This window comes from Physeter macrocephalus, chromosome 5 (genome assembly GCF_002837175.3).
Source record: "Physeter macrocephalus isolate SW-GA chromosome 5, ASM283717v5, whole genome shotgun sequence".
NCBI classification, from domain to species: domain Eukaryota; kingdom Metazoa; phylum Chordata; class Mammalia; order Artiodactyla; family Physeteridae; genus Physeter; species Physeter macrocephalus.
In genome coordinates this window covers 96,909,025-96,928,133 of record NC_041218.1, presented here as the reverse complement: position 1 = coordinate 96,928,133, position 19,109 = coordinate 96,909,025, and the positions used below count along the sequence as shown (strand labels likewise).

Here is a 19,109-nt window from a genome sequence, read left to right as displayed (position 1 = left end):
CCCGGTTCCCCTGCATCGGCAGGCGGACTCTCAACCACTGCGCCACCAGGGAAGCCCCTAATGTTGGAACTTTTGAGTGATTTATTTTTCCTTATTTTTTCTACCACACTCATTTAATTATCTCTACAGCAATGCTAAAACTGAAAGGCTGGTTCCTATTCCACAGGAGTTTGTTGGAAGTTCTAACTGGCAATGCAAGTACCTATGCAATCTTAGTCCAAGGAGACAGCTCCTCTAACTGGAAGGTTGTCTGTTTTGACCATCAGATAGCTGGGCAGGATGGGGTACCTCCCCTAACTTACTCAATGAGCCGAGTCAACTCTGACAGTCAGAGCTGGGAGGAAGTATCTCCTTCAAAGTGAACACACATTGAATTCCACCCACCATTTTCCCTTATTCATGGGGAGTGGTAGTACTTTTGAAAAGTCAGGTTTTTCTTTTTTCCTTTTTGAATGTAATTGACACAATGAATATATGTAATATGAAAGATAAGAAAGGAAAGAAAGAAGAAAAGGAAAGAAAGGAAGAAAGAAAGGAAGAGAGAAAGAAAGAAAGAAGGAAGGAAGGAAGGAAAGGAGGAAAGAAGGAAGGAAGAAAGAAAGGAAAAGAAGGAAGGAAGAAAGAAAGGGAAGAAAGGAAGGAAGAAAAAGGAAGGAAGAAGGAAGGAAGAAAGGAAGGAAAGAAAGAAGAAAGTAGGAAAGAAAGGAAGGAAGGAAGGAAGAAAGAAAGAAAGAAAGAAAAGGAAGGAAGGAAGAAAGGAAGGAAGGAAGAAAGGAAGGAAGGAAGAAAGGAAGAAAGAAAGAAAGAAAGAAAGAAAGAAAGAAAGAAAAAGAAAGAAAGGGGCTTCCCTGGTGGCGCAGTCGTTAAGAATCCGCCTGCCAATGCAGGGGACACGGGTTCTGTCCCTGGTCCGGGAGGATCCCACATGCCGTGGAGCAACTGGGCCCATGCGCCACAACTACTGAGCCTGTGCCCTAGAGCCTGCGAGCCACAACTACTGAGCCCGAGTGCCACAACTATTGAAGCCCGTGTGCCTAGAGTCCATGCTCCACAACAAGAGAAGCCACTGCAGTGAGAAGCTCACGAACTACAACGAAGAGTTGCCCCCTCTCACTGCAACTAGAGGAAGCCCGCGTGCAGCAACGAAGACCCAACGCAGCCAAAGATAAAATAAAGTAAATAAATTTAAAAAAAAAGAAAGAAAGGGAAAGAGGGAGGGAGGGAAGAAAGAGGGAAAGAAGAAGGAATCTTCAGCTTACGTTATTCATTTCAAATTAGGTTTCCTCAGAAAATCTGAAACTTTAAAAATGTTCTTCACTCAAGTCATAGAGAGATAGAAATAATAAGTATATAGATTCAAACTCTTCTAAGTAATGCTAAAAACAAGGTAGCCAATGCTCCAACAAGGGCAAGATCTCACTCGTCTCATGACTCTTATCACTGTCCATTTTAGCTTGACAAAAGCATGACCACATGTCAAAGACAATGCCATATGTTCACCAAAAACAATTTAGTTTCCTCCTGGGCATACAGGAAGCTACATTTACCAGTTTCTTTAGCATTTAACTTTGGGCCATGAGTCTGAATTCCATCCAATGGAACACAAGTGAGGGTTCTGTATGCCACTTCCAGAGCTGGCTACCAGCCTCTCTCCTCTCTGCCCCTTTTATACTAACCAGGGGACCACATATTGAAGGTGGATAAGAAGAGCCTAGATTTCTGAAAGACTGCATGAGATGATGTCATTTTTCCCCACCGCCACATTGGACTATAACAGGGGCAAACAAGAAATAATTATTTGAGGTTAGGGGTTGTTTATTACAGCAGCTAGCACTATTGCCCAAATAATGCACACCATATTCTACCACATATGTTCTCTGTGTTGTTTATTTCCTGCCTCACCCATAGTCATCATTTTATGATTAAAAAAATAGGAAAACTACTTCATCCACACAAGTGCTTCTCCCTACCTGATGTTTTTCCTCTTTTTCTTTCCTTCATCCTTGGCTCCCCAACACACACACACACACACACACACACACACACACACACACATCTTTACCTTTACACACGCCTTTTCAGTTTTGAATTGGTATGCAGGCTTGTCAGCAAAGATTTCTTGGGCTTTCAGAACATCAATCAGCTTCATAGCTATAGGCAAAGTTCTTTCCTTAGGGAACACTTTTTATAAAGCAAGGGATATATTTTGCTTTCTCCAGTCAGAGTAAAGTTAAGGATGTAGCTAGCTACTTGTCATAAGCCTGAATAAGAGGGAGAAATTTTCTACTCACTGCTCACTGTCATTTTCTCTTTCTACCTTCTACTTCCCCTGAATTATTGATTAATCTAGCCATTACCCAGTGATCACCCCTTTAACGTGAGTTCTTTTAGGAAAAGGACCAATGCTTACTCCCCTTCTATCCTCAGTATTTGGCACCTACTAGGTGCTCAATAAATGTTGGCTATTCTTTAATGATAACATTATAAATCAGGAAACAAATCAGCTTTAACTCTATCAAGAGGAATTAAAGACAAGTTCATGGGACTAGGACAGCCGTCTGGCCCCTCTCGTGGTTATTTGAATCCCAGATCTGAAACTGAAAGGAAATGAAATTTTAAATATAAATACCACTTTTTAATTCATCTTCAAATAACTTCTCTTCCTTTTTCTCTTCTCTCAAAAGAAAGAAATGAAGGAGGAGGAAGACAAGGAGAAAGACAAAGAGGAGAAGAAGGAGGAAGAGGAGGAAAAGAAAGAAAAGGAAAGGAAACTTCTAAGAGGCTCATCTTCTTCTCCAAGCAGAAAATGGAGGTCTCAAATGCTTATAAAATCTGCCGCTTCCATCTCACATTTACAGTCAGCAGTGAAGTAGAGTTAGGTGGAGGAAATGAAAAACTACAGGAGTAGAAATTGCGTTTGCCGAGTACAAACGTAAAACTCCAGTTTCTACCTTCATTCTCCGGTGTTAGTTTTTGAAATCCCCATAGTAGGAAATCCACTTGAAATATGTTTGCCTTTGGATCTATTTTTAAATGAAAAAATCTTAGTGCTTCTGGTATATGTATATGTACTAGAGACAGTCTTAACCTAAGACATTAAGAGAGAAGCCTAGGGGCAATTTATCAATGACAGAGCCCAACACCAGAAGAGAAATTCTAATGGCTTTTTAACAAAGGTTCTATTTTTAAGACCTAATTGGCTTATCCACAGGGATTATTTCTGGTATTAAAATTTTCAAAAAGAGATTGCTCCAAGAAATTCAGACAGGATGTATGGTAAAAATCATCACTAAGGTGATACAACAGCAGTAAATATTTATTGATGCAAAATAAGAAGCTCTGGAATATCTGGGGACTTGCCTGCTATTGTTGTGAGTTACGAGAGACATCACAACCAAGGCCTGCTTTTGTTTTTCTTCTTGCAGCCAGAGAAATAAACGCAACCCTGAGAGTCATCAGAACATCCAAGGGGACTCATGACCTGTCCCTTGGGAATATTTGGTCAAACTCCTGCCTACGGATTCTTCAGCGCCCCAGTCTTCCTCGTTTCCTATTCCCTTTAGTCTTCCTAGCTGCCCACTGGCATGGTATCTCTCCATTTCTTTAACACACTCACTTTTACATTTTAGTCCTTCTCCATGTTGCTCTCGGAATTTCTCCACACCCAGTAATATCTGGCTGCCTCAGAGAGGTGAGGCCACCGGGAAGTGTAAATATGGATCAAGTGAACAACGATGCTCTGGCAGGCTCCCTTCCAGCTCTTTAGGGACCCTGGTCTATTAATCATCTTCTCCCCTGTATACGCACCCTTTGTTTCTCTCTACTCATTTCCTCCTATTACAAGTATCTTCTATCTTAAAAGACAATCTTGTCTTGGAAGCATGTGTTCTATTAGCTCTGGCGCTGTATCTTCCTACCTTCCTTCCCACAAAGGCTGGTCTCTACTCCCTGTCCCTTTACTAGCTCACTTCCCATTAACTACTCAACCTGCTGAAATCCAAAACCCGGCTTCTGTCTCTACCATTCCATTGAAGCTACTCCCCTTGGTAGGCCAATACTTCCACATTACCAATGTCCACGGTACTAAAGAAGAGGCTTTAAAACAGGAAGCATCTTCCAGATCCACTGCCGCTTGCTGAGGAAAGCAGTTCTTGGTGGTTCTTTATGAAGAGGTAGTTCATATTGTGGGTACCACATTACCTTGCCTCCTGGCTACAGCTGACCCCAGGGGGTGGGTGTATACCAGTGACCCAAAGACTACCAATCTATAGACTAAGAAGTCCCTGTCTAATTAGAAACATGGGGATGAATTAGCCCAACTGGAATCTGTCCTTGAAAGCCTGGTCTAGAGATGGAATATGGCAGTGCAGACAAAGCATACAGACAGCCAAAGAGTTAGGTTTAGGCAGGCAGCCTGAAGAGAGATCATGAAGCATCTTCCTACACAAAGGGACTGTGGAACCTCCCCTATGTTCCCATAGTTTTTTTTTTTGGGAGGCAACAAGATATCCTGAGTGCAAGAGTTTATTTGTATCTAGTTTCTGGACTGTCTTCCATACTCTATGAGGCCTGACTTTTCTGGAGTTCGTATTCTCCCTAAACCTGGTTGCATAACTAGGGTTCCTGTCTACTTCATTTTCCTGAGTGTGTACTTACAATAAAGCCACTATTGCTTCATAAAACTTGAAGGAACATAGTCTTTGGTAGCAAAAAGCCTACATAAGTAATAGAGACACCCAGCAGACATTATCTTATGTCTGTGATATTTGACTCTGCTGATCACTACCTCCTTCTAGAAGTTCTTTTTCCCTTGGCTTACGTACAATTCTTCTTGGCATTCGAATTCTATGGCGCTGTCTCTTCTTTCTTCATTATCTCTATTTCCTCATTTCAACCCTTAAAAATGGTTATTCCTCAGGCATACTGTGATCCACTTTTCTTAAATTATCAATATATACTATCTCTCTTAAGAAGTACATACATTATTCAGCCATAAAAAAAAGAATGAAATAATGCCATTTTTAGCAACATGGATGGACCTAGAGATTATCATACTAAGTGAAGGAAGTCACACAGAGAAAGACGAATACCATATGATACCACTTATATGTGGAATCTAAAATATGACACAGGGACTTCCCTGGTGGGGCAGTGGTTGGGAGTCCGCCTGCCAGGGCAGGGGACACGGGTTTGAGCCCTGGTCCAGGAGGATCACATACGCCACAGAGCAACTGGGCCGGTGTGCCACAACTACTGAGCCAGCGCTCTAGGGCCCACGAGCCACAACTACTGAGCCCACGTGCTGCAACTGCTGAAGCCCGCGTGCCTAGAGCCTGTGCTCTGCAACAGGAGAGGCCACCACAATGAGAAGCACGTGCACCTCGGCGAGGAGTGGCCCCTGCTCGTCGCAACTAGAGAGAGCCCGCATGCAGCAAGGACCCAACACAGCCCAAAATAAATAAATTTATTTTAAAAAATAAATAAAATACGACACAAATGAACTTATTTACAAAACAGAAATAGGCTCACAAACTTATGATTACCAAAGGGGCTACCGGAAGGAGGGGAGATAAATTAGGAGTTTGGGATTAACATATACACACTACTATATACAAAATAGATAAACAACAAGGACCTATGTATAGTACAGGCAACCATATTTAATATCTTGTAATAACCTATAATGGAAAAGAATCTGAAAAAGAATATATGTGTGTGTGTACATATAACTGAACCATTCTGTTATACACTTAAAACTAACACAACATTGCAAATTAACTACAGTTCAATTAAAAAATAATTAAGTTAAAAAAAAAGAGTATATACATACATAGTCATGGCTCCAACCTCCATTTAAATCCTAATGACAGCTGCTTGCTGGACAACTTATCTTCATGGCATGTCACACAAGATCCTCCAGTTCCACATGGTGAGAACCAAAGTCACCACGATTTTGCACAAAATACCTCTTTGTCTTGAATTCCTTCCATTAACAGATGATACCCTTGTTATCCTAAGAGCCCCAGCCAGTAGCACAATTCTAAATACAACACAGGCTCTTTATTTATTTATTTACTTGCTGGCCATGCCGCATGGCATGCGGGATCTTAGTTCCCCAGCCAGGGATGGAACCCATGCCCCCTGCGGTGGAAGCGTGGAGTTTTAACCACTGGACCGCCAGGAAGTCCACTCCATGCTTTAATTACTTTCCAATAGATCTTTACCCCGGCCCTCCTCCACTGCTGCCTTGTTCTGGTTCTTCTCCCCTGAGCCCCCTTGACCATTGCTCCGACGGGGTACTCCCACTGTGCCTTCTGTATACCTTCCACAGCATCAACCTGCTACACTGACAGCTGTTGGCTTCCCCATCTGCCTCTGTTAAGACTGCAAGTTCCTCGTGGGTAAAGGTCCAGGTTTAGTCACATTTGTACTTCTACCACTGAGCACAATGCTGGCACACTACAGGTACATATTAATGTTGAGTAGATAATAAATAAATGACCAAACAAATGAAAAGTCAGACTTGCCTGCACTGTTCCAGCCTCCTAACTAACTGCATCAAAACCCACTCAACTAAAACTGGGAAATGTAATATTGAACAACAGAGGGGTTAGTTCTGTCGACTGAAAAAAATGCACAACCTAAAAGTTGAGAATTATGTTTTATTTGGTGGTCTTTCTGAGGACTTCAAGCCCGGGAAGCAGACTCTCAGATAGCTCTGAGGGATTGCTCCAAACGGGTAACGGAGGAGCCAGGACATACGTGGGGTTCTGCAACAAAGACCAGGCAGTGGGAACATCAAAAGATGACTGTTAATTAAAGAAAATCAGACATCTCAAGTTAAGGAATTTAGCGCTTTTCTATATATGGAAAGATGCAAGAGTCTGGGTTCATTGAAATCATTCCTTTGGTGTGCAGCTTAGGTATCTAGGGCTGGTATCATGTTCCTTCCCATCCTGAGCCCCCTCAGGGCCACTGCTGCAGGTGGCTGCAGTGGCTGAGGGCTTGTGCAGCAGACATATTTCCTCTGTAGTTCATAATCTCCAAACCTCTCCCCTCAAAAGGGCCTCTCTTCTCAAAAGACACTAGAAGACAAACACGTCCTCCTGACTCCCATCCCATCCCCTTCTCCGAGTCTCTCCTTACAAGACCTTCATGCAGCTCTTATCTGACTTATCTGGGGACTCCTAGCAAACAGGGCGTGGCTCTGAAGTTCATGGCCATAGCTAATACTGTAGAGCTGTGATGACCTCACTCGTCAAGGTTCTGTTCATTCCACATGTAGGGAGGACCTTTACTTTTGCACACAGTGGGGTTGCTGAAGAATGGCCTTAACAACCTCCTTAGTCTTAAAACCTGACCTGATGTCTTCATGGGCCACTGGTTCAAAGGGAAGGATTTGTGAAAGAGCTCGAGGACCAAATACTAGTATATGATGCCTCTTTGCCTAGTGAATCCTAGACTCTGTTGGTGGTAGGAAATCCAGTTACCTTTTGCTCTGTGTGTGTGTGTGTGTGTGTGTGTGTGTGTGTGTGAGAGAGAGAGAGAGAGAGACAGAGAGAAGGAAAGAAAGAGAGAAAGGAAGAAAGGAAGGAAGGAAGGAAGGGGGAGGGAGGGAGGGAGGGAGAATACGTGTACACACACAAATGTACTTGTACGTGTAGAATGAAATATAGAGTCACCATTGCCCGTTTTGATTTGCCCACACTAACGGAAAAAGGTATTAGCACATATGGTGGAGAAAAACAGATTTATATAAAATTTTACATGAAAAACTATAGACGGGAAAAATAATATGAGCTAAAATTTATTTAACACTTATAATATTCAGACACTATTAAGAACTTTACAAGCATTATCTTTAAAAATTCTTATAACAACCTTGTTCATAGATAAGAAAACCGAGCCTTTGATGGAGTTGAGTCACTTGGCAAAGGAACAGAACCAGGATTTAAAATTAGATGGATTCATCTTCAAATCATGTTTCAACAGCTATAACATGCTGCTGATCAAATTTACCTTATCAGGTCCAACTTGCTAAGTTTCCAGATAACAAAACTGAGGCCCAAAGGTGTGAAGCAGCTTGTCCAAGGTCACACAGTTGGTTAGGGACAGAGTCAGGACTAGGCATGAACTACCTACGGGTAGCTTGCCTTGCCACTGAGATATGTGATTCCTGAAGACAGATAACAATGAATAAGAAAGAAAAGTCTGGGAAGTGAGCAAAAGAAAGTCAGATGCTTTCCGCTTCTGCCTGACTTTGGGATGGCCTGCATTCTGTTTCCTATAAAATTGCCAAGAGACAACAATTACACTCATGGGAAGGAAAAACAGTCTGTGTGAATGACACATACAAGAGATATTTTTGCATAAAAGCAGGGAATTGGGCCACTTACAGCCTCTTAAAGATCAAAAGGCCCTTGGAAGAATGTTCTATCTCATCACCAGCTCCTTATCCCAACCCACAGCTGACTGACTTCCTTATTAGGCTTGGACAATGGAAGGGCAAAGAATTTAAACCAACTAGGCCTTGTGAAGCTCAGAAGAGTAAGGCTTGGGGAATGGAGGCAATGTCCCCTGGGAGCGTGGCTGGAAGTAGACCGTCTGGGCCATGAGGGTGGAGACAGTGCCCAAGCACATGGATGCCTCTGTATTCAGACCTGGCTGAACACAGTCCTCTCAAATCTAAGGCTTCCTAGTTTTCTAGATAGCCCTTCCCACTTGTCCGAGACCCCAGGCTTCTGCTGCAGGCTATCTGATATCCTCCACTTACAGGTGAGGCTGGGGGCCAGTCTTCAAGAAGGGAGTCCTTCCAATGCTCCCAGGAATTAAGCAGCTCTCTGGGATTTGGAATCCACTGCTAAGCCTACTCCAGTGCTTTCCCTTGCTGGCAGACAGGGTTAGGACAGGGTGGCCTAGGGACATGTCCAGGATAGCTATATGGCCCTTCCACCCTTTCATCAAAACTCAAACTGCCCCCAAGTTAGCCTCTTCATGGTACTGAGCTTCTGTCTGGCTGTCCAGCTCCCTCCCATAGACCCTTCCTCAAGGGCTACTATCCTTTCCTAAATCTCAGCTCACTGACTAAGTTTTAGTTATGTGACCTGGTCCTTGGGCAGTCTGCTTATTTCTGCTGAGAAACTGAGCAATTTCCTCCAGACTCTACCTGCCTTGGCATTGTGCTCTCCACAGATTCCTCCTCCTCAGTGGCCCTGGTTTATTGAAAATCTATCAGGTGAGGCCTCATATCAAGATTTACTATTCTATAGCATTAGGCATCAAATAATATCTGTTTTTTGAAAATGCTAATAGAACTGGGCTGTGGGTTGTCATTGATTCTCTCCAATTTGTGAGATTATAAAGAAACAGTTACCGCAACCGCTGCTAAGCTCCCACGACTTCTACTACTACCATTACTAATTACCATCCTTTGGGTGATGGGCCTTGTGCTAAGTGCTTTACATGCATGAACTCATTTAACCCTTACAACTTTAAGAGGTAGGTAGTGGATATTCATCTTATTTCCATTTGGTAGATCAGGAAACTGATATATAAATGTTGAAGTGGTTCTACATGGAGAATAGGTTAGGAGTCTTCTGAGATATTCATCATCTCATCCGTTAAGGCAGCTGGGCCAGACTCTCTGGCCTCTGCCTCAAGCAGCCCCAACTGTTTACTCCAGGGTTCTTACCCCAGCATCTGTACAAATATTATCATTTTTAAACGTATTCCATGACATTAAAAATGTTGCGAAGCCCTAGCTTAAGCAACTTGGTTAAGCGGTAGAGCCACTCTGAATTCGAATCTGTGGAAATCAGAACCTGAGCTCAAGACAAACATTCATAATGATTTTTTTCCTAGTGAAACAAATAAAAGGGGAGGGAGTAACAAAACCAAGATATAATTCTCCAAGGATGAGTATAAGAGAGCGAGATTAATCAGAATCACCATAGTTTCAGTAATTTTATAAAATTGAGAGTAAAGAGTGACAAAGTCCAGAAAAGAGAGGAAAATCAGGTTGAAGAGGGAGGTTACAATGATGATGGTTGAGAGGAGAAGGCTAAACCTGTCTTGAATAGAATCTCAGTACTCAAAGAGTTCCTCAGGAATAAATTACACTCAACGTTCATAGAAGCATGGACAGGATAAAATAGATTTAAAACCGGGTGGACTTTGGGGTGAACATCTGTTAAGTCTTGACCAGGAGTCTGATGAAACCCTGAAACTTCAGGTCTTCAGGACCACCTGGAATCCTCTGAGAACAAAACCCTGTCAATACTGCAGGGTTTACACATCCTCCTTCTTAAAAGCTGGAATTTAGTCCAAAATCTCTAGCCCTAGGTACTTATAAACTTGACATTTCTTTAAGCTTTTAGTTTTATTCTATAGACAAAAGATCTCATTAAACTTAATGGTTTTCACTTGGATGCTTGATATGTTTGAGGGTTTGGAAGTATATCTACTCATTGCTTCTCAGGAGGTTCCCCAACTGCTTTCCACGACGTATGCGCTGTCTCAAGAAGCCTTTTCTTCTCACTGCTCTACACTTCTGGTGTTTGTCTCTGAGGCTCCTTAGATAACATTACACACACACACACACACACACACACACACACCACACACACACACACACAACGATTTTAGACCAAGTCAGAGCAACACCCTCATTTTATGTTACTACAATAGCTTGATAATACACATGGAACCATTTACTATGTTCAAAAGCAAAGCACTAGCATTTTTATATTAAAAACAACCCCAAAGGAATATGTGCTCTTTTCACAAGGACATGAAACAAAGGACAGCTGCCATTAAGTCAACTGCACAGAAGAACTATTGATTCCTGACAGTGGAGGCATCAACAGTTTCCTAGGCTGGATTCACGTTTGGATGACACCAAAGTGATTGCACCCCAAATGGTTTCCAAGAACTTGAACTTTGTAAGAAAAGCTTCGAGAAGGTTCAAACCAGTCTCAGTGTCTTTGTCATACCCTCATGGCCACAAGAGTTTGCATATACCCCTCTCTGCATAAAAGCAAGTCTCGTTGCTTTAAGGTGTGGTCAGGCTGGGGGTCAGCTTGAGTTGAAGTGGAGAACCCCAAACATATTTTGGCTTCCAGACAGGAAACCAGCAAATGGTTTTCCTTCTAACTAAACCCAAGGAAGAAAAATGTTCATGTCTGTTGTGATGAATGAGTTATTCAGAAGCAGTGAGTTCATCTGTTTTGGCGTCCGGAAATTGGTGAAGGCCCCCATAAATAGTAACCAATGCCTTTCTGGCTTTGCGCCTCAACCCGAACAGTATGCTACATGCAGCCAGCCGGATTCTACCCGCGGACATCCCAGGATGAGTCCCACTGTAGCCAATGAAAATTATGCGAGAATTTCTGGGGGGCAGGGTTCAGCTAGGGAGCTACGCATGAGGATCCAAGGACAGGGTTTGAGCCCAGAACGTAGCTCAATGGGTTGCATGCATGGGCCTTTAAAGACAATGCCTTTTTTCTTTGCAGTCTATTAACTAGCATGCTTCTTGCAGGCATGAGAAAACTGATCCAGGAGCCAGTGAACCCTAAAACTGTCCAACTGTCTGAAGTCATACTATAACAAGACAGAGTCACTTTACTTCTGATGTGTGCTTTCGTGTAGACATATCTAAGCTGACCACAAATAAAAGTGAAAACAGATCCAGAATAAGTACAGCAAACAATGGAAAACAAATGGATTCTGGAGTTCAGATGACAAGACTGGTTTCGTATGCCCCCATATTTTGCCTTTTTTCCCCTAAAACTGTTTTCTTAGCATTTCTAGCATTATTAATGGAATTAAATTATTCCACATGGGCGCAGAATCAGTCCCATGGTGCCAACATTTGTTTTCTGCACTCACTCCAGCTGGGAGAAACACGGCACTTCCACGACAGTGGCCCTGATCTTTTATTACGGCAATTTAGGACTCGGGGTTTACCCGTGGAAAGGTGGGCATCATTCGGAACATACAAATGACAAGGACTTTGCTTGTGAATTACCTTATCATGTTTTCTGACGGATGCTTTCGCTTAAGATACTCGGTCCTTGAAAGCCCACAATGTTGATTACACTGAAAGAATGTGTTTGTTTGTCTGAGAAGGGCAAGTGCCCGGACAGTCATACTCTTAAGAAGAAGAAGGAGGACAATCCCACTCTTGCCCCCCTTAAATATAGAAATAGATGCAGGGCGAGGTGCAGTATCCCCTGGATTCCTTCTCTTAAAGTTCACATTAGCTAAGAAATACTTATTAAGCATCTTTTATGTGCCAGGTACTTTTCTAGATGCTAGAGAGATAGCCATTAATTAAAAAATTACCAAGTGTCCTCTCTCATGGAGCCTACATTCTGTTTGATGTGGAGAAAATAAGCAGATATATCAATACTTCATTGTTCAGTTCAGCATTTGCTTAAATTTTTGCTCAGCGTCTCTTCTCTAGTTTTAAGTCCAATGTTAGATTTCTGCACTAGGCGTATAATGCTGCCAAAACGTGTAAGCTTTTGGAAGGCAGGATGAGGTCTAGGTGCCTTTCTTTTCCAGGCAGTCATCAATTCCTAAATGATCATGATCAGCATCTTTGAAACAATGAATAAAATACTACTGTCTCAAAATCCCATGTTCCATTTAGTCACTCTACTGTATGGATTAAATTCCATGCAGTGAAGTGGATCTTTTTAAATGACTAGATAGAAAAAGTTATAGAAATCACTCTTTTCTTCCTCTTCCAAAAGCAAATGTAATCAATGCACTACTCTGCCCACTATGGATTGTCGTAATATGCTTTATACTCTCGAATAAAACCAGCATTTAAAAAATACCAAATGCGATAGCATGAATGTGCCAAAAATGGTTTTCAATTTACTATATGGTTTTCTTTAGAACTACTGCTTGATTTCTTTCGGTTCACCTAAAACAAATCTCTCCCTAGGTGCATGATTATATTGTGTATGTGACCATTTTAAATAGCTGGCAAAAAAGTGAATGATAATAGTGTCTACTATTTTTAATAGTTCAAAAATCTTATTTTGGAAGATACTCTTGTTTCCTTCTTGAGGATGGAATAAGAAGACACAACGTGAGGGAAGGAAGGACCACAGGAAATGTGATTTCATTAAGATTTAAATGAAAATGTGTCTTTCTGAGGCATATGGCAGGTAGTTAACGACACAGGCTTTGGAGTCAGAAAAAATTGGCTTGACTCCTGCTACACCAGTTGTATAATTTTAGGCATAGTTGAACCTCCCTAAGATCAATCTTCCCATCAGTAAAGTGAGAACATTTTTCTTATAGAGATAGCAGTTGTGAGGGTAAAACGGAACAATAACAAACGGAGGACTTAGAGCAAGGTCTGGCATGTCTGTAAGTACTCTATACATGGTAGCTGCTTGTTGTTATTACTACAATCAGAAATATTGTTATTTTATTTTACCATTACACGATCAAGTAGAGAATCTTGCTTGATCTTGACCACGTGCAGCAAGGAGAAGAAGAAAAAGAATGAAGTATAACAGAAAAGTTTTGTCTTCCAAAACAAAATTACAATTGAACATAAAAATTGATATTTTTATTATATCTCACTGTGATCAACAACCTGGACTAAATATCTTTTAAAAAGAAACATGAACCAATTTCTAACTTCCCATGATCAGGGAGTGAAAGTTAACATGTTTAAATGGAAAACCATAAGTAATCTTTTAATTTCATTCAAATTTCTTATTGTAGCGAACACAAAATAGAACAAAAACAATAAATGAAATCCAGTCATTTATAGATCTTCTGGTGCAAAGTGGGCTGAACTCTGAATAGGAAATAGGGCAAATGGTTACACTGAATGTCCCCACTTTGAGCTTCAAATTTGCAAGAAGTTGGCTCTTCAGTATTGTGCTTTCTACCAGCTAGCCGTGAAAGTACGTGCTACCCAAGGGATGCAAAGGGTGCTCAGTGGTTTTATGGTGGGTATTTTTTTTTTTTTTTTTTTTTTTTTGCGGTACGCGGGCCTCTCACTGCTGTGGCCTCTCCCGTTGGGGAGCACAGGCTCAGCGGCCACGGCTCACGGGTCCAGCCGCTCCGCGGCATGTGGGATCTTCCCGGACCGGGGCACGAACCCGTGTCCCCTGCATCGGCAGGCGGACTCTCAACCGCCGCGCCACCAGGGAAGCCCTATGGTGGGTATTTTTAATGAGCCTGATGAAATGTACAGCTTCTGTATATCCCCACTTGATGGGAGCTGGGTTATCCTCTCGGTTCCCTGGCGGGTCTCAGAGAGGAAGCTTTTCTGCTCACTACTTGGAATCACTGGAACACATTGGGGGAAGGTGTTTACACGGCTTTAAAAATGACAAAGGGGAACTCGGAAGGATTTTACAGTCTGAACAGAAAACCTAATCCATAATGAAGGAAAAGGGGGATAAGCATAGACAGTAAATGTAGACCCATCAGAAGAAAGAGGCTTTTGAAGTTTTAAAATGCTATTTTGGTGATGATCAAATTGAGAAGTCAGAAAGGAGACAATCTGAAAGTGCGTGACCGTGTGTGTGTGTGTGTGTGTGTGTGTGTGAGTGAGTGCTGACACCACTGAGGAAATGTCCATAGGGGATAGAGAAAAAATTCATTCACCCATTCTCTACAACCCTGCCTCTCACAGCGTATCTTCAAGTCATTTGTCTGGTCTAGTTTGAAATGACTAAGTGATGGGGTTTCCAAAATGTTCCCAGAGAGACTATTCCACAGTCTACAAAATTTCACTGTTTCCTCTTATTTAGCTTAATTTTACTCCACTTCAATTCACTGTTTCTATTCAAGGGAAAAAAAAAAAAAAAGCAAGCCTGTTCTTTAAATTCATGTCATAGGAAACAGTTTCTGTTTTCTTTTCGTTTTAATGATTGGGTTTCTCTGAGGCTATGCCTAACGTTTGCTAGAAGGGATACAAGACTATAAGCCAGTTCTTTTCTGGTTCAAAAGAGCTGTATTGGCTCACGTGTGAGGTCAAATCCTCATCGAGCTCAATTGTGAGGGCATTTTTAGTTGCGTCTACCCTGGCTCACAGGGGCCTGAAGAGCATCTGATAAACCATACATTACATAACATCTTTAGGGTTGTTTTTTCCCCCATTCCTATGCCCAAGATACATAAATAAGAGTTTAAAGTTCAGCCCAATTTGAAATGTCCACAAGCTTTCATTTCTAAACTTACTTCCTCAGAGGAGCACACTGACATCTGCTGTGCCTCCCAGAAGAAGGAGCATCCTCTCTTGAAAAAATTCAAGCCTTCATTTTCCTGGTTAAGATCTTAGACCACGGCCAGCTTCTTCAAACCCCTTCCCTCACTGCCCAAGTGAAACCTGCCCAGGAAGATGAACTTGAGTTCTACAAAGTTTCTTATCTAGGACACCTCCAGAAGACAGGGGAGATGTTTAGGATAAAATTTTAGTTTCTTTCCATCCTCTGTGAAATAAAGCAAGCCTGTGAGTACAAGGCACGGGTCTCTAATGAAATATATCTCAGGCGCCCTCAAGATGCTCTCAATTGATGGGAGTGATTACATTAATGTAGACCCCAGGCTCCAAGACATGCTGGATCAGAAACTCCTGCAGATGGGGGCAAAGCTAATAAATGCCCTTGGGGATGTGTATGCACGCTCAAGCACGAGGACCTTGATGGAGTCAATCTTTCTGACTCCATCCAGGAGAGTGTTTAGAAACTTTTGATATTTATGCACTTCCTTACATGTGTTGTCTTTCCCTTTTCCCCTGTGTATACTCACAATGGAACCATGCTCCATGCGGACAGCTGATCTGGTTCACATGAAATGCAGGCAACCAGAACCGTGGGACTGCTCTAGGTCAGCATAGCAAGGGAGTTGGGAACATAAAGCCAGCTGCCACTTACTGGCTGTGTGACCTTAGCCATGCCGTCTAACTGCCTCTGTCTCGGTTTCCTCATCTCTCGAATAGTAGTAATGATAGCACCTACCTCATGGGCTAGTGTAAGGACTATATGATTCACTTAATTAATATTTGTAAAGGGCTTAAAATAAAGCCGGAGATACAGTAAACCACCCTCTATAATTGCAGACACTGTAAATTTAGGACTCCGTGGTTTCAACTCCTGTACACAGTGTAGCACCGTCCGTAAACCCTGTATACCTTCTTGGGTAGAAAATAAAGAAATAGAGAAACTTGAATCTATGGTGAGCAGTGGCAGGAAAAAAAAAAAAAAAAAAGAAAGCTTGGTCTCTGTGGAATCTAGCAGGAACAGCAAAGAGCTTACGAGAACATGAGTGCAACGCCCCAGACCACAGACACCCTCAGACAAGGCCACCCCTACCGTTCAGGGCAGAGAACATCAGCAAGAGGCTGCCAGACAGCTCGGACCCCACCATCACGTAAGGGCGAGGAGTACGTCCTGCTTGTTTGGCTGGGTGGGCAAGAACGAATCTTTGGACACTCATGACGAAGACTCTTGAATGTCAGAAATGAAAACCAATGTCTGCCTGGAGCACAGTGTCATTTTCCAGGCCCAGGGTGACTAAAGCCACCCTCGCACTTGTGCTAAGAAAGAATGTTCCTTTGGACAAAAAGATTCTGAAGAAAATCTTGCCGATTTTCCGGAAGAGAGTCCTTCCTAAATTTGTTACCTGGCTTTGTCTGTGACAGGTTCGCGATGGTAATGACTTTTTCGCGGCAGGTATTCAGTATTCTGCTTGTTTCACAAACTTCCTTCGCTGTGTTTCGCAAGCTACTGCCAAGGGTAAGGCTTCTCCATGCCAGGTTTTCTGAAAAATCAATAAATCTACTGCCATAATCCTTACTGCCTCAACTGACAAATGTAATAAACGACAGGATACAAAACCCAGGTTTCCTAATGGGATTGCTTCCCCCTCCCCCCCTTTTTTTGTTTTTTTTTTTCTGTCTTTGACAAGTTTTACAGAGTAGCACTTCTGAGACGTGGTCAAGTGCTATAAACCTAATCCTTAGCAATTTCCTCCTTAGCTCAAATAATCTAAATATTTTATTAATGGTAAAGGGTTTCACATGTCAACTATCAACCAACCCACCCTGGTCTATCCCTTCCCTCTGTCTCTTCTTCTGGTTGTTTGGATAATTTTCATTAAGAAAACATACTTCTGTCAATATTTCAAACAACACACAGGATATTTTTCATACCCTTTCTTTGGACGTTTTCAAAAGTAGCACGCTATTCCTAAGCACATCTATCAAAACGTTGCGATAACCTTGATGTCGGTTAAAATGAAAACGTGTTGGTTTAAGGGTGTGGATAAGTCAGAGGGCCAATTCCAGGAGATCCAAAGGGCTTCATGGTGCACAAAGGGAAGGGGGCGGGTGGCTCCAGACTCCCTGCTTGGGAGAAGCAGTTCTGGCAATCTTTCGGGACTTTGGAGACGTGACTGGTGACGGGTTTGGGCCCAGGATCTACTCTGCCTTGTAGGAGTCCCTTTGCCCAAGCTGGCTGTGGGCATATCCTCCAGTAGAGCAAAGCTATTCATCCACCGAGTCAACAGCCCTCTTCCTAGAGCAAAGATCTGCAGAGATTTACGATGGTGCTAGGGAAGTTCGTAATAAGGAATGACAAGTTATTACCTATTTGTGAACCTAACGTTTTGGGGGTAGAGTCCATTTAACAAAAGTATTTTTTTAAACGAAAGAGAAAGCAACATTTATTACTAAGCGCTAACTATGTCAGCCAGTGTTTGAGGAACTTAGATATTTTAGCTCCTTGGATCCACATGAGAATTATGATAATTCTGTGAGATAAGTTTCATTTCCCTCACTTTAAGGGAAGGATTATGATGCTCAGAGAGATTAAGTAGCGTTCACAAGGCATGTAGGATAAAGAGAAAATAAATGGTGGTATTTGAACCCTACAGCATTAGAGAAAACAATGTATGTTTATTTAAAATGCAAGACACCAAAACACTTTGAAATGCTACCCACTAGCAGTAGGAGGTATTGTTTGCTAAAACGGATTACAATTCACTTCTTATTTTGATTAAAGCTATGTTAGCAAGTGATGAATGCTGACTTTACCTTTTACTACGGTTAACTTAAAATTTTTCTTCCTATATCTTCTCACTATCTTCATGCTCTGCCTCAGCAATCCTAAACACATAGTTTTCTTTTATTTATGTTTATTCATTTGTACAGATCTCAAAGTAACTCACAAAAAGGAGTGCACCACATAAAACAACAGAATTTGTATCAAAGGTGCCAGAGTCATTCGTCATAATGAATTAATCTTAGCACACTCATTCATTCGACATACACATTAATTGATCCAAGCTTTATGCAAGGAGCTGGGGATAAAAGATAAATAGAATACGGGTTTACACTCAAGAAAGTCACTGGGTAGAGAGGAAGACATAATAGCAAGTTATTACTATTACAGCTTGATAACTGCTAGAAAGCGTAAGGAGTGCAAGGCAGCTTGGCGAATCTGTGTGTGGCTGGGGGTTCCGTCACAGTTGCTGACGCTTGAATTTTGAAGGAGGGATTACAGCTTTCCTGGTGCGCGCTCCAAGCAGAGGAAATAACATGAAGCCACGCATCTGCACAATGCCGCAAATATGTCTGAGCGGCTAATGCACGCGGCAAGAGTTTGGGAGTGGGGCGGCACAGGCAGGGAAGGTGGACAGGGTCCTGCTTACGAAGTCTTTGTACTCTAGGCTATGGCATTTGAATTCTGGCCTGTAGGTCAAGGGTATACAGGGGGCCGATCTAATATTGAGAGGCCCAGAATCTTAAAAGTACCTACCACTTATTTGCATCACTTCTTCTAAGCAAAGCAGCCCCTGGCCATGCCTTCCGGGATCCATGCTTCTTATCGTGTGATCCTGGGGGCTTGAAAACAATAAACTGGGTTGGGAATCAGTGCCTGACTCAAACCAGTGGACATGAGAAAGTCCATTCACCTACCAGGTAGATAGGATGGGGAATTTAAGGACGGAGAGGAAGGGATCGATTTGAGAGGTGTATAGGACTTGGAACAGAGGGTTCTGTTGGATGTGGGGACTGAGGGGAAAGAAGCAGCTTAGGATGGCTGCAAAGTTTCTAGCGACAGTGACTGATA

General features: G+C 42.3%; 1 protein-coding gene across 15 annotated transcripts in view; it reads right to left on the bottom strand.

Moving 5' to 3' along the window:
• The window catches only part of SUGCT (succinyl-CoA:glutarate-CoA transferase), an 806,218-nt gene that overhangs the window by 124,879 nt on the left and 662,230 nt on the right, over window positions 1–19,109 (bottom strand). For 10 of the 15 annotated variants that reach the window (XR_008617466.1, XR_008617468.1, XR_008617464.1 and 7 more), the window contains one exon: window positions 16,660–16,797. The exons of the other annotated variants lie outside the window; for them this stretch is intronic. Coding sequence is in view for 4 of the 10 variants with exons in the window: in XM_055085091.1 (XP_054941066.1) it covers window positions 16,660–16,797 (138 nt within the window). In the remaining 6 variants the exon portion in view is untranslated. The remainder of the gene's footprint in view (window positions 1–16,659; window positions 16,798–19,109) is intronic. 15 annotated transcript variants of the gene reach the window in all.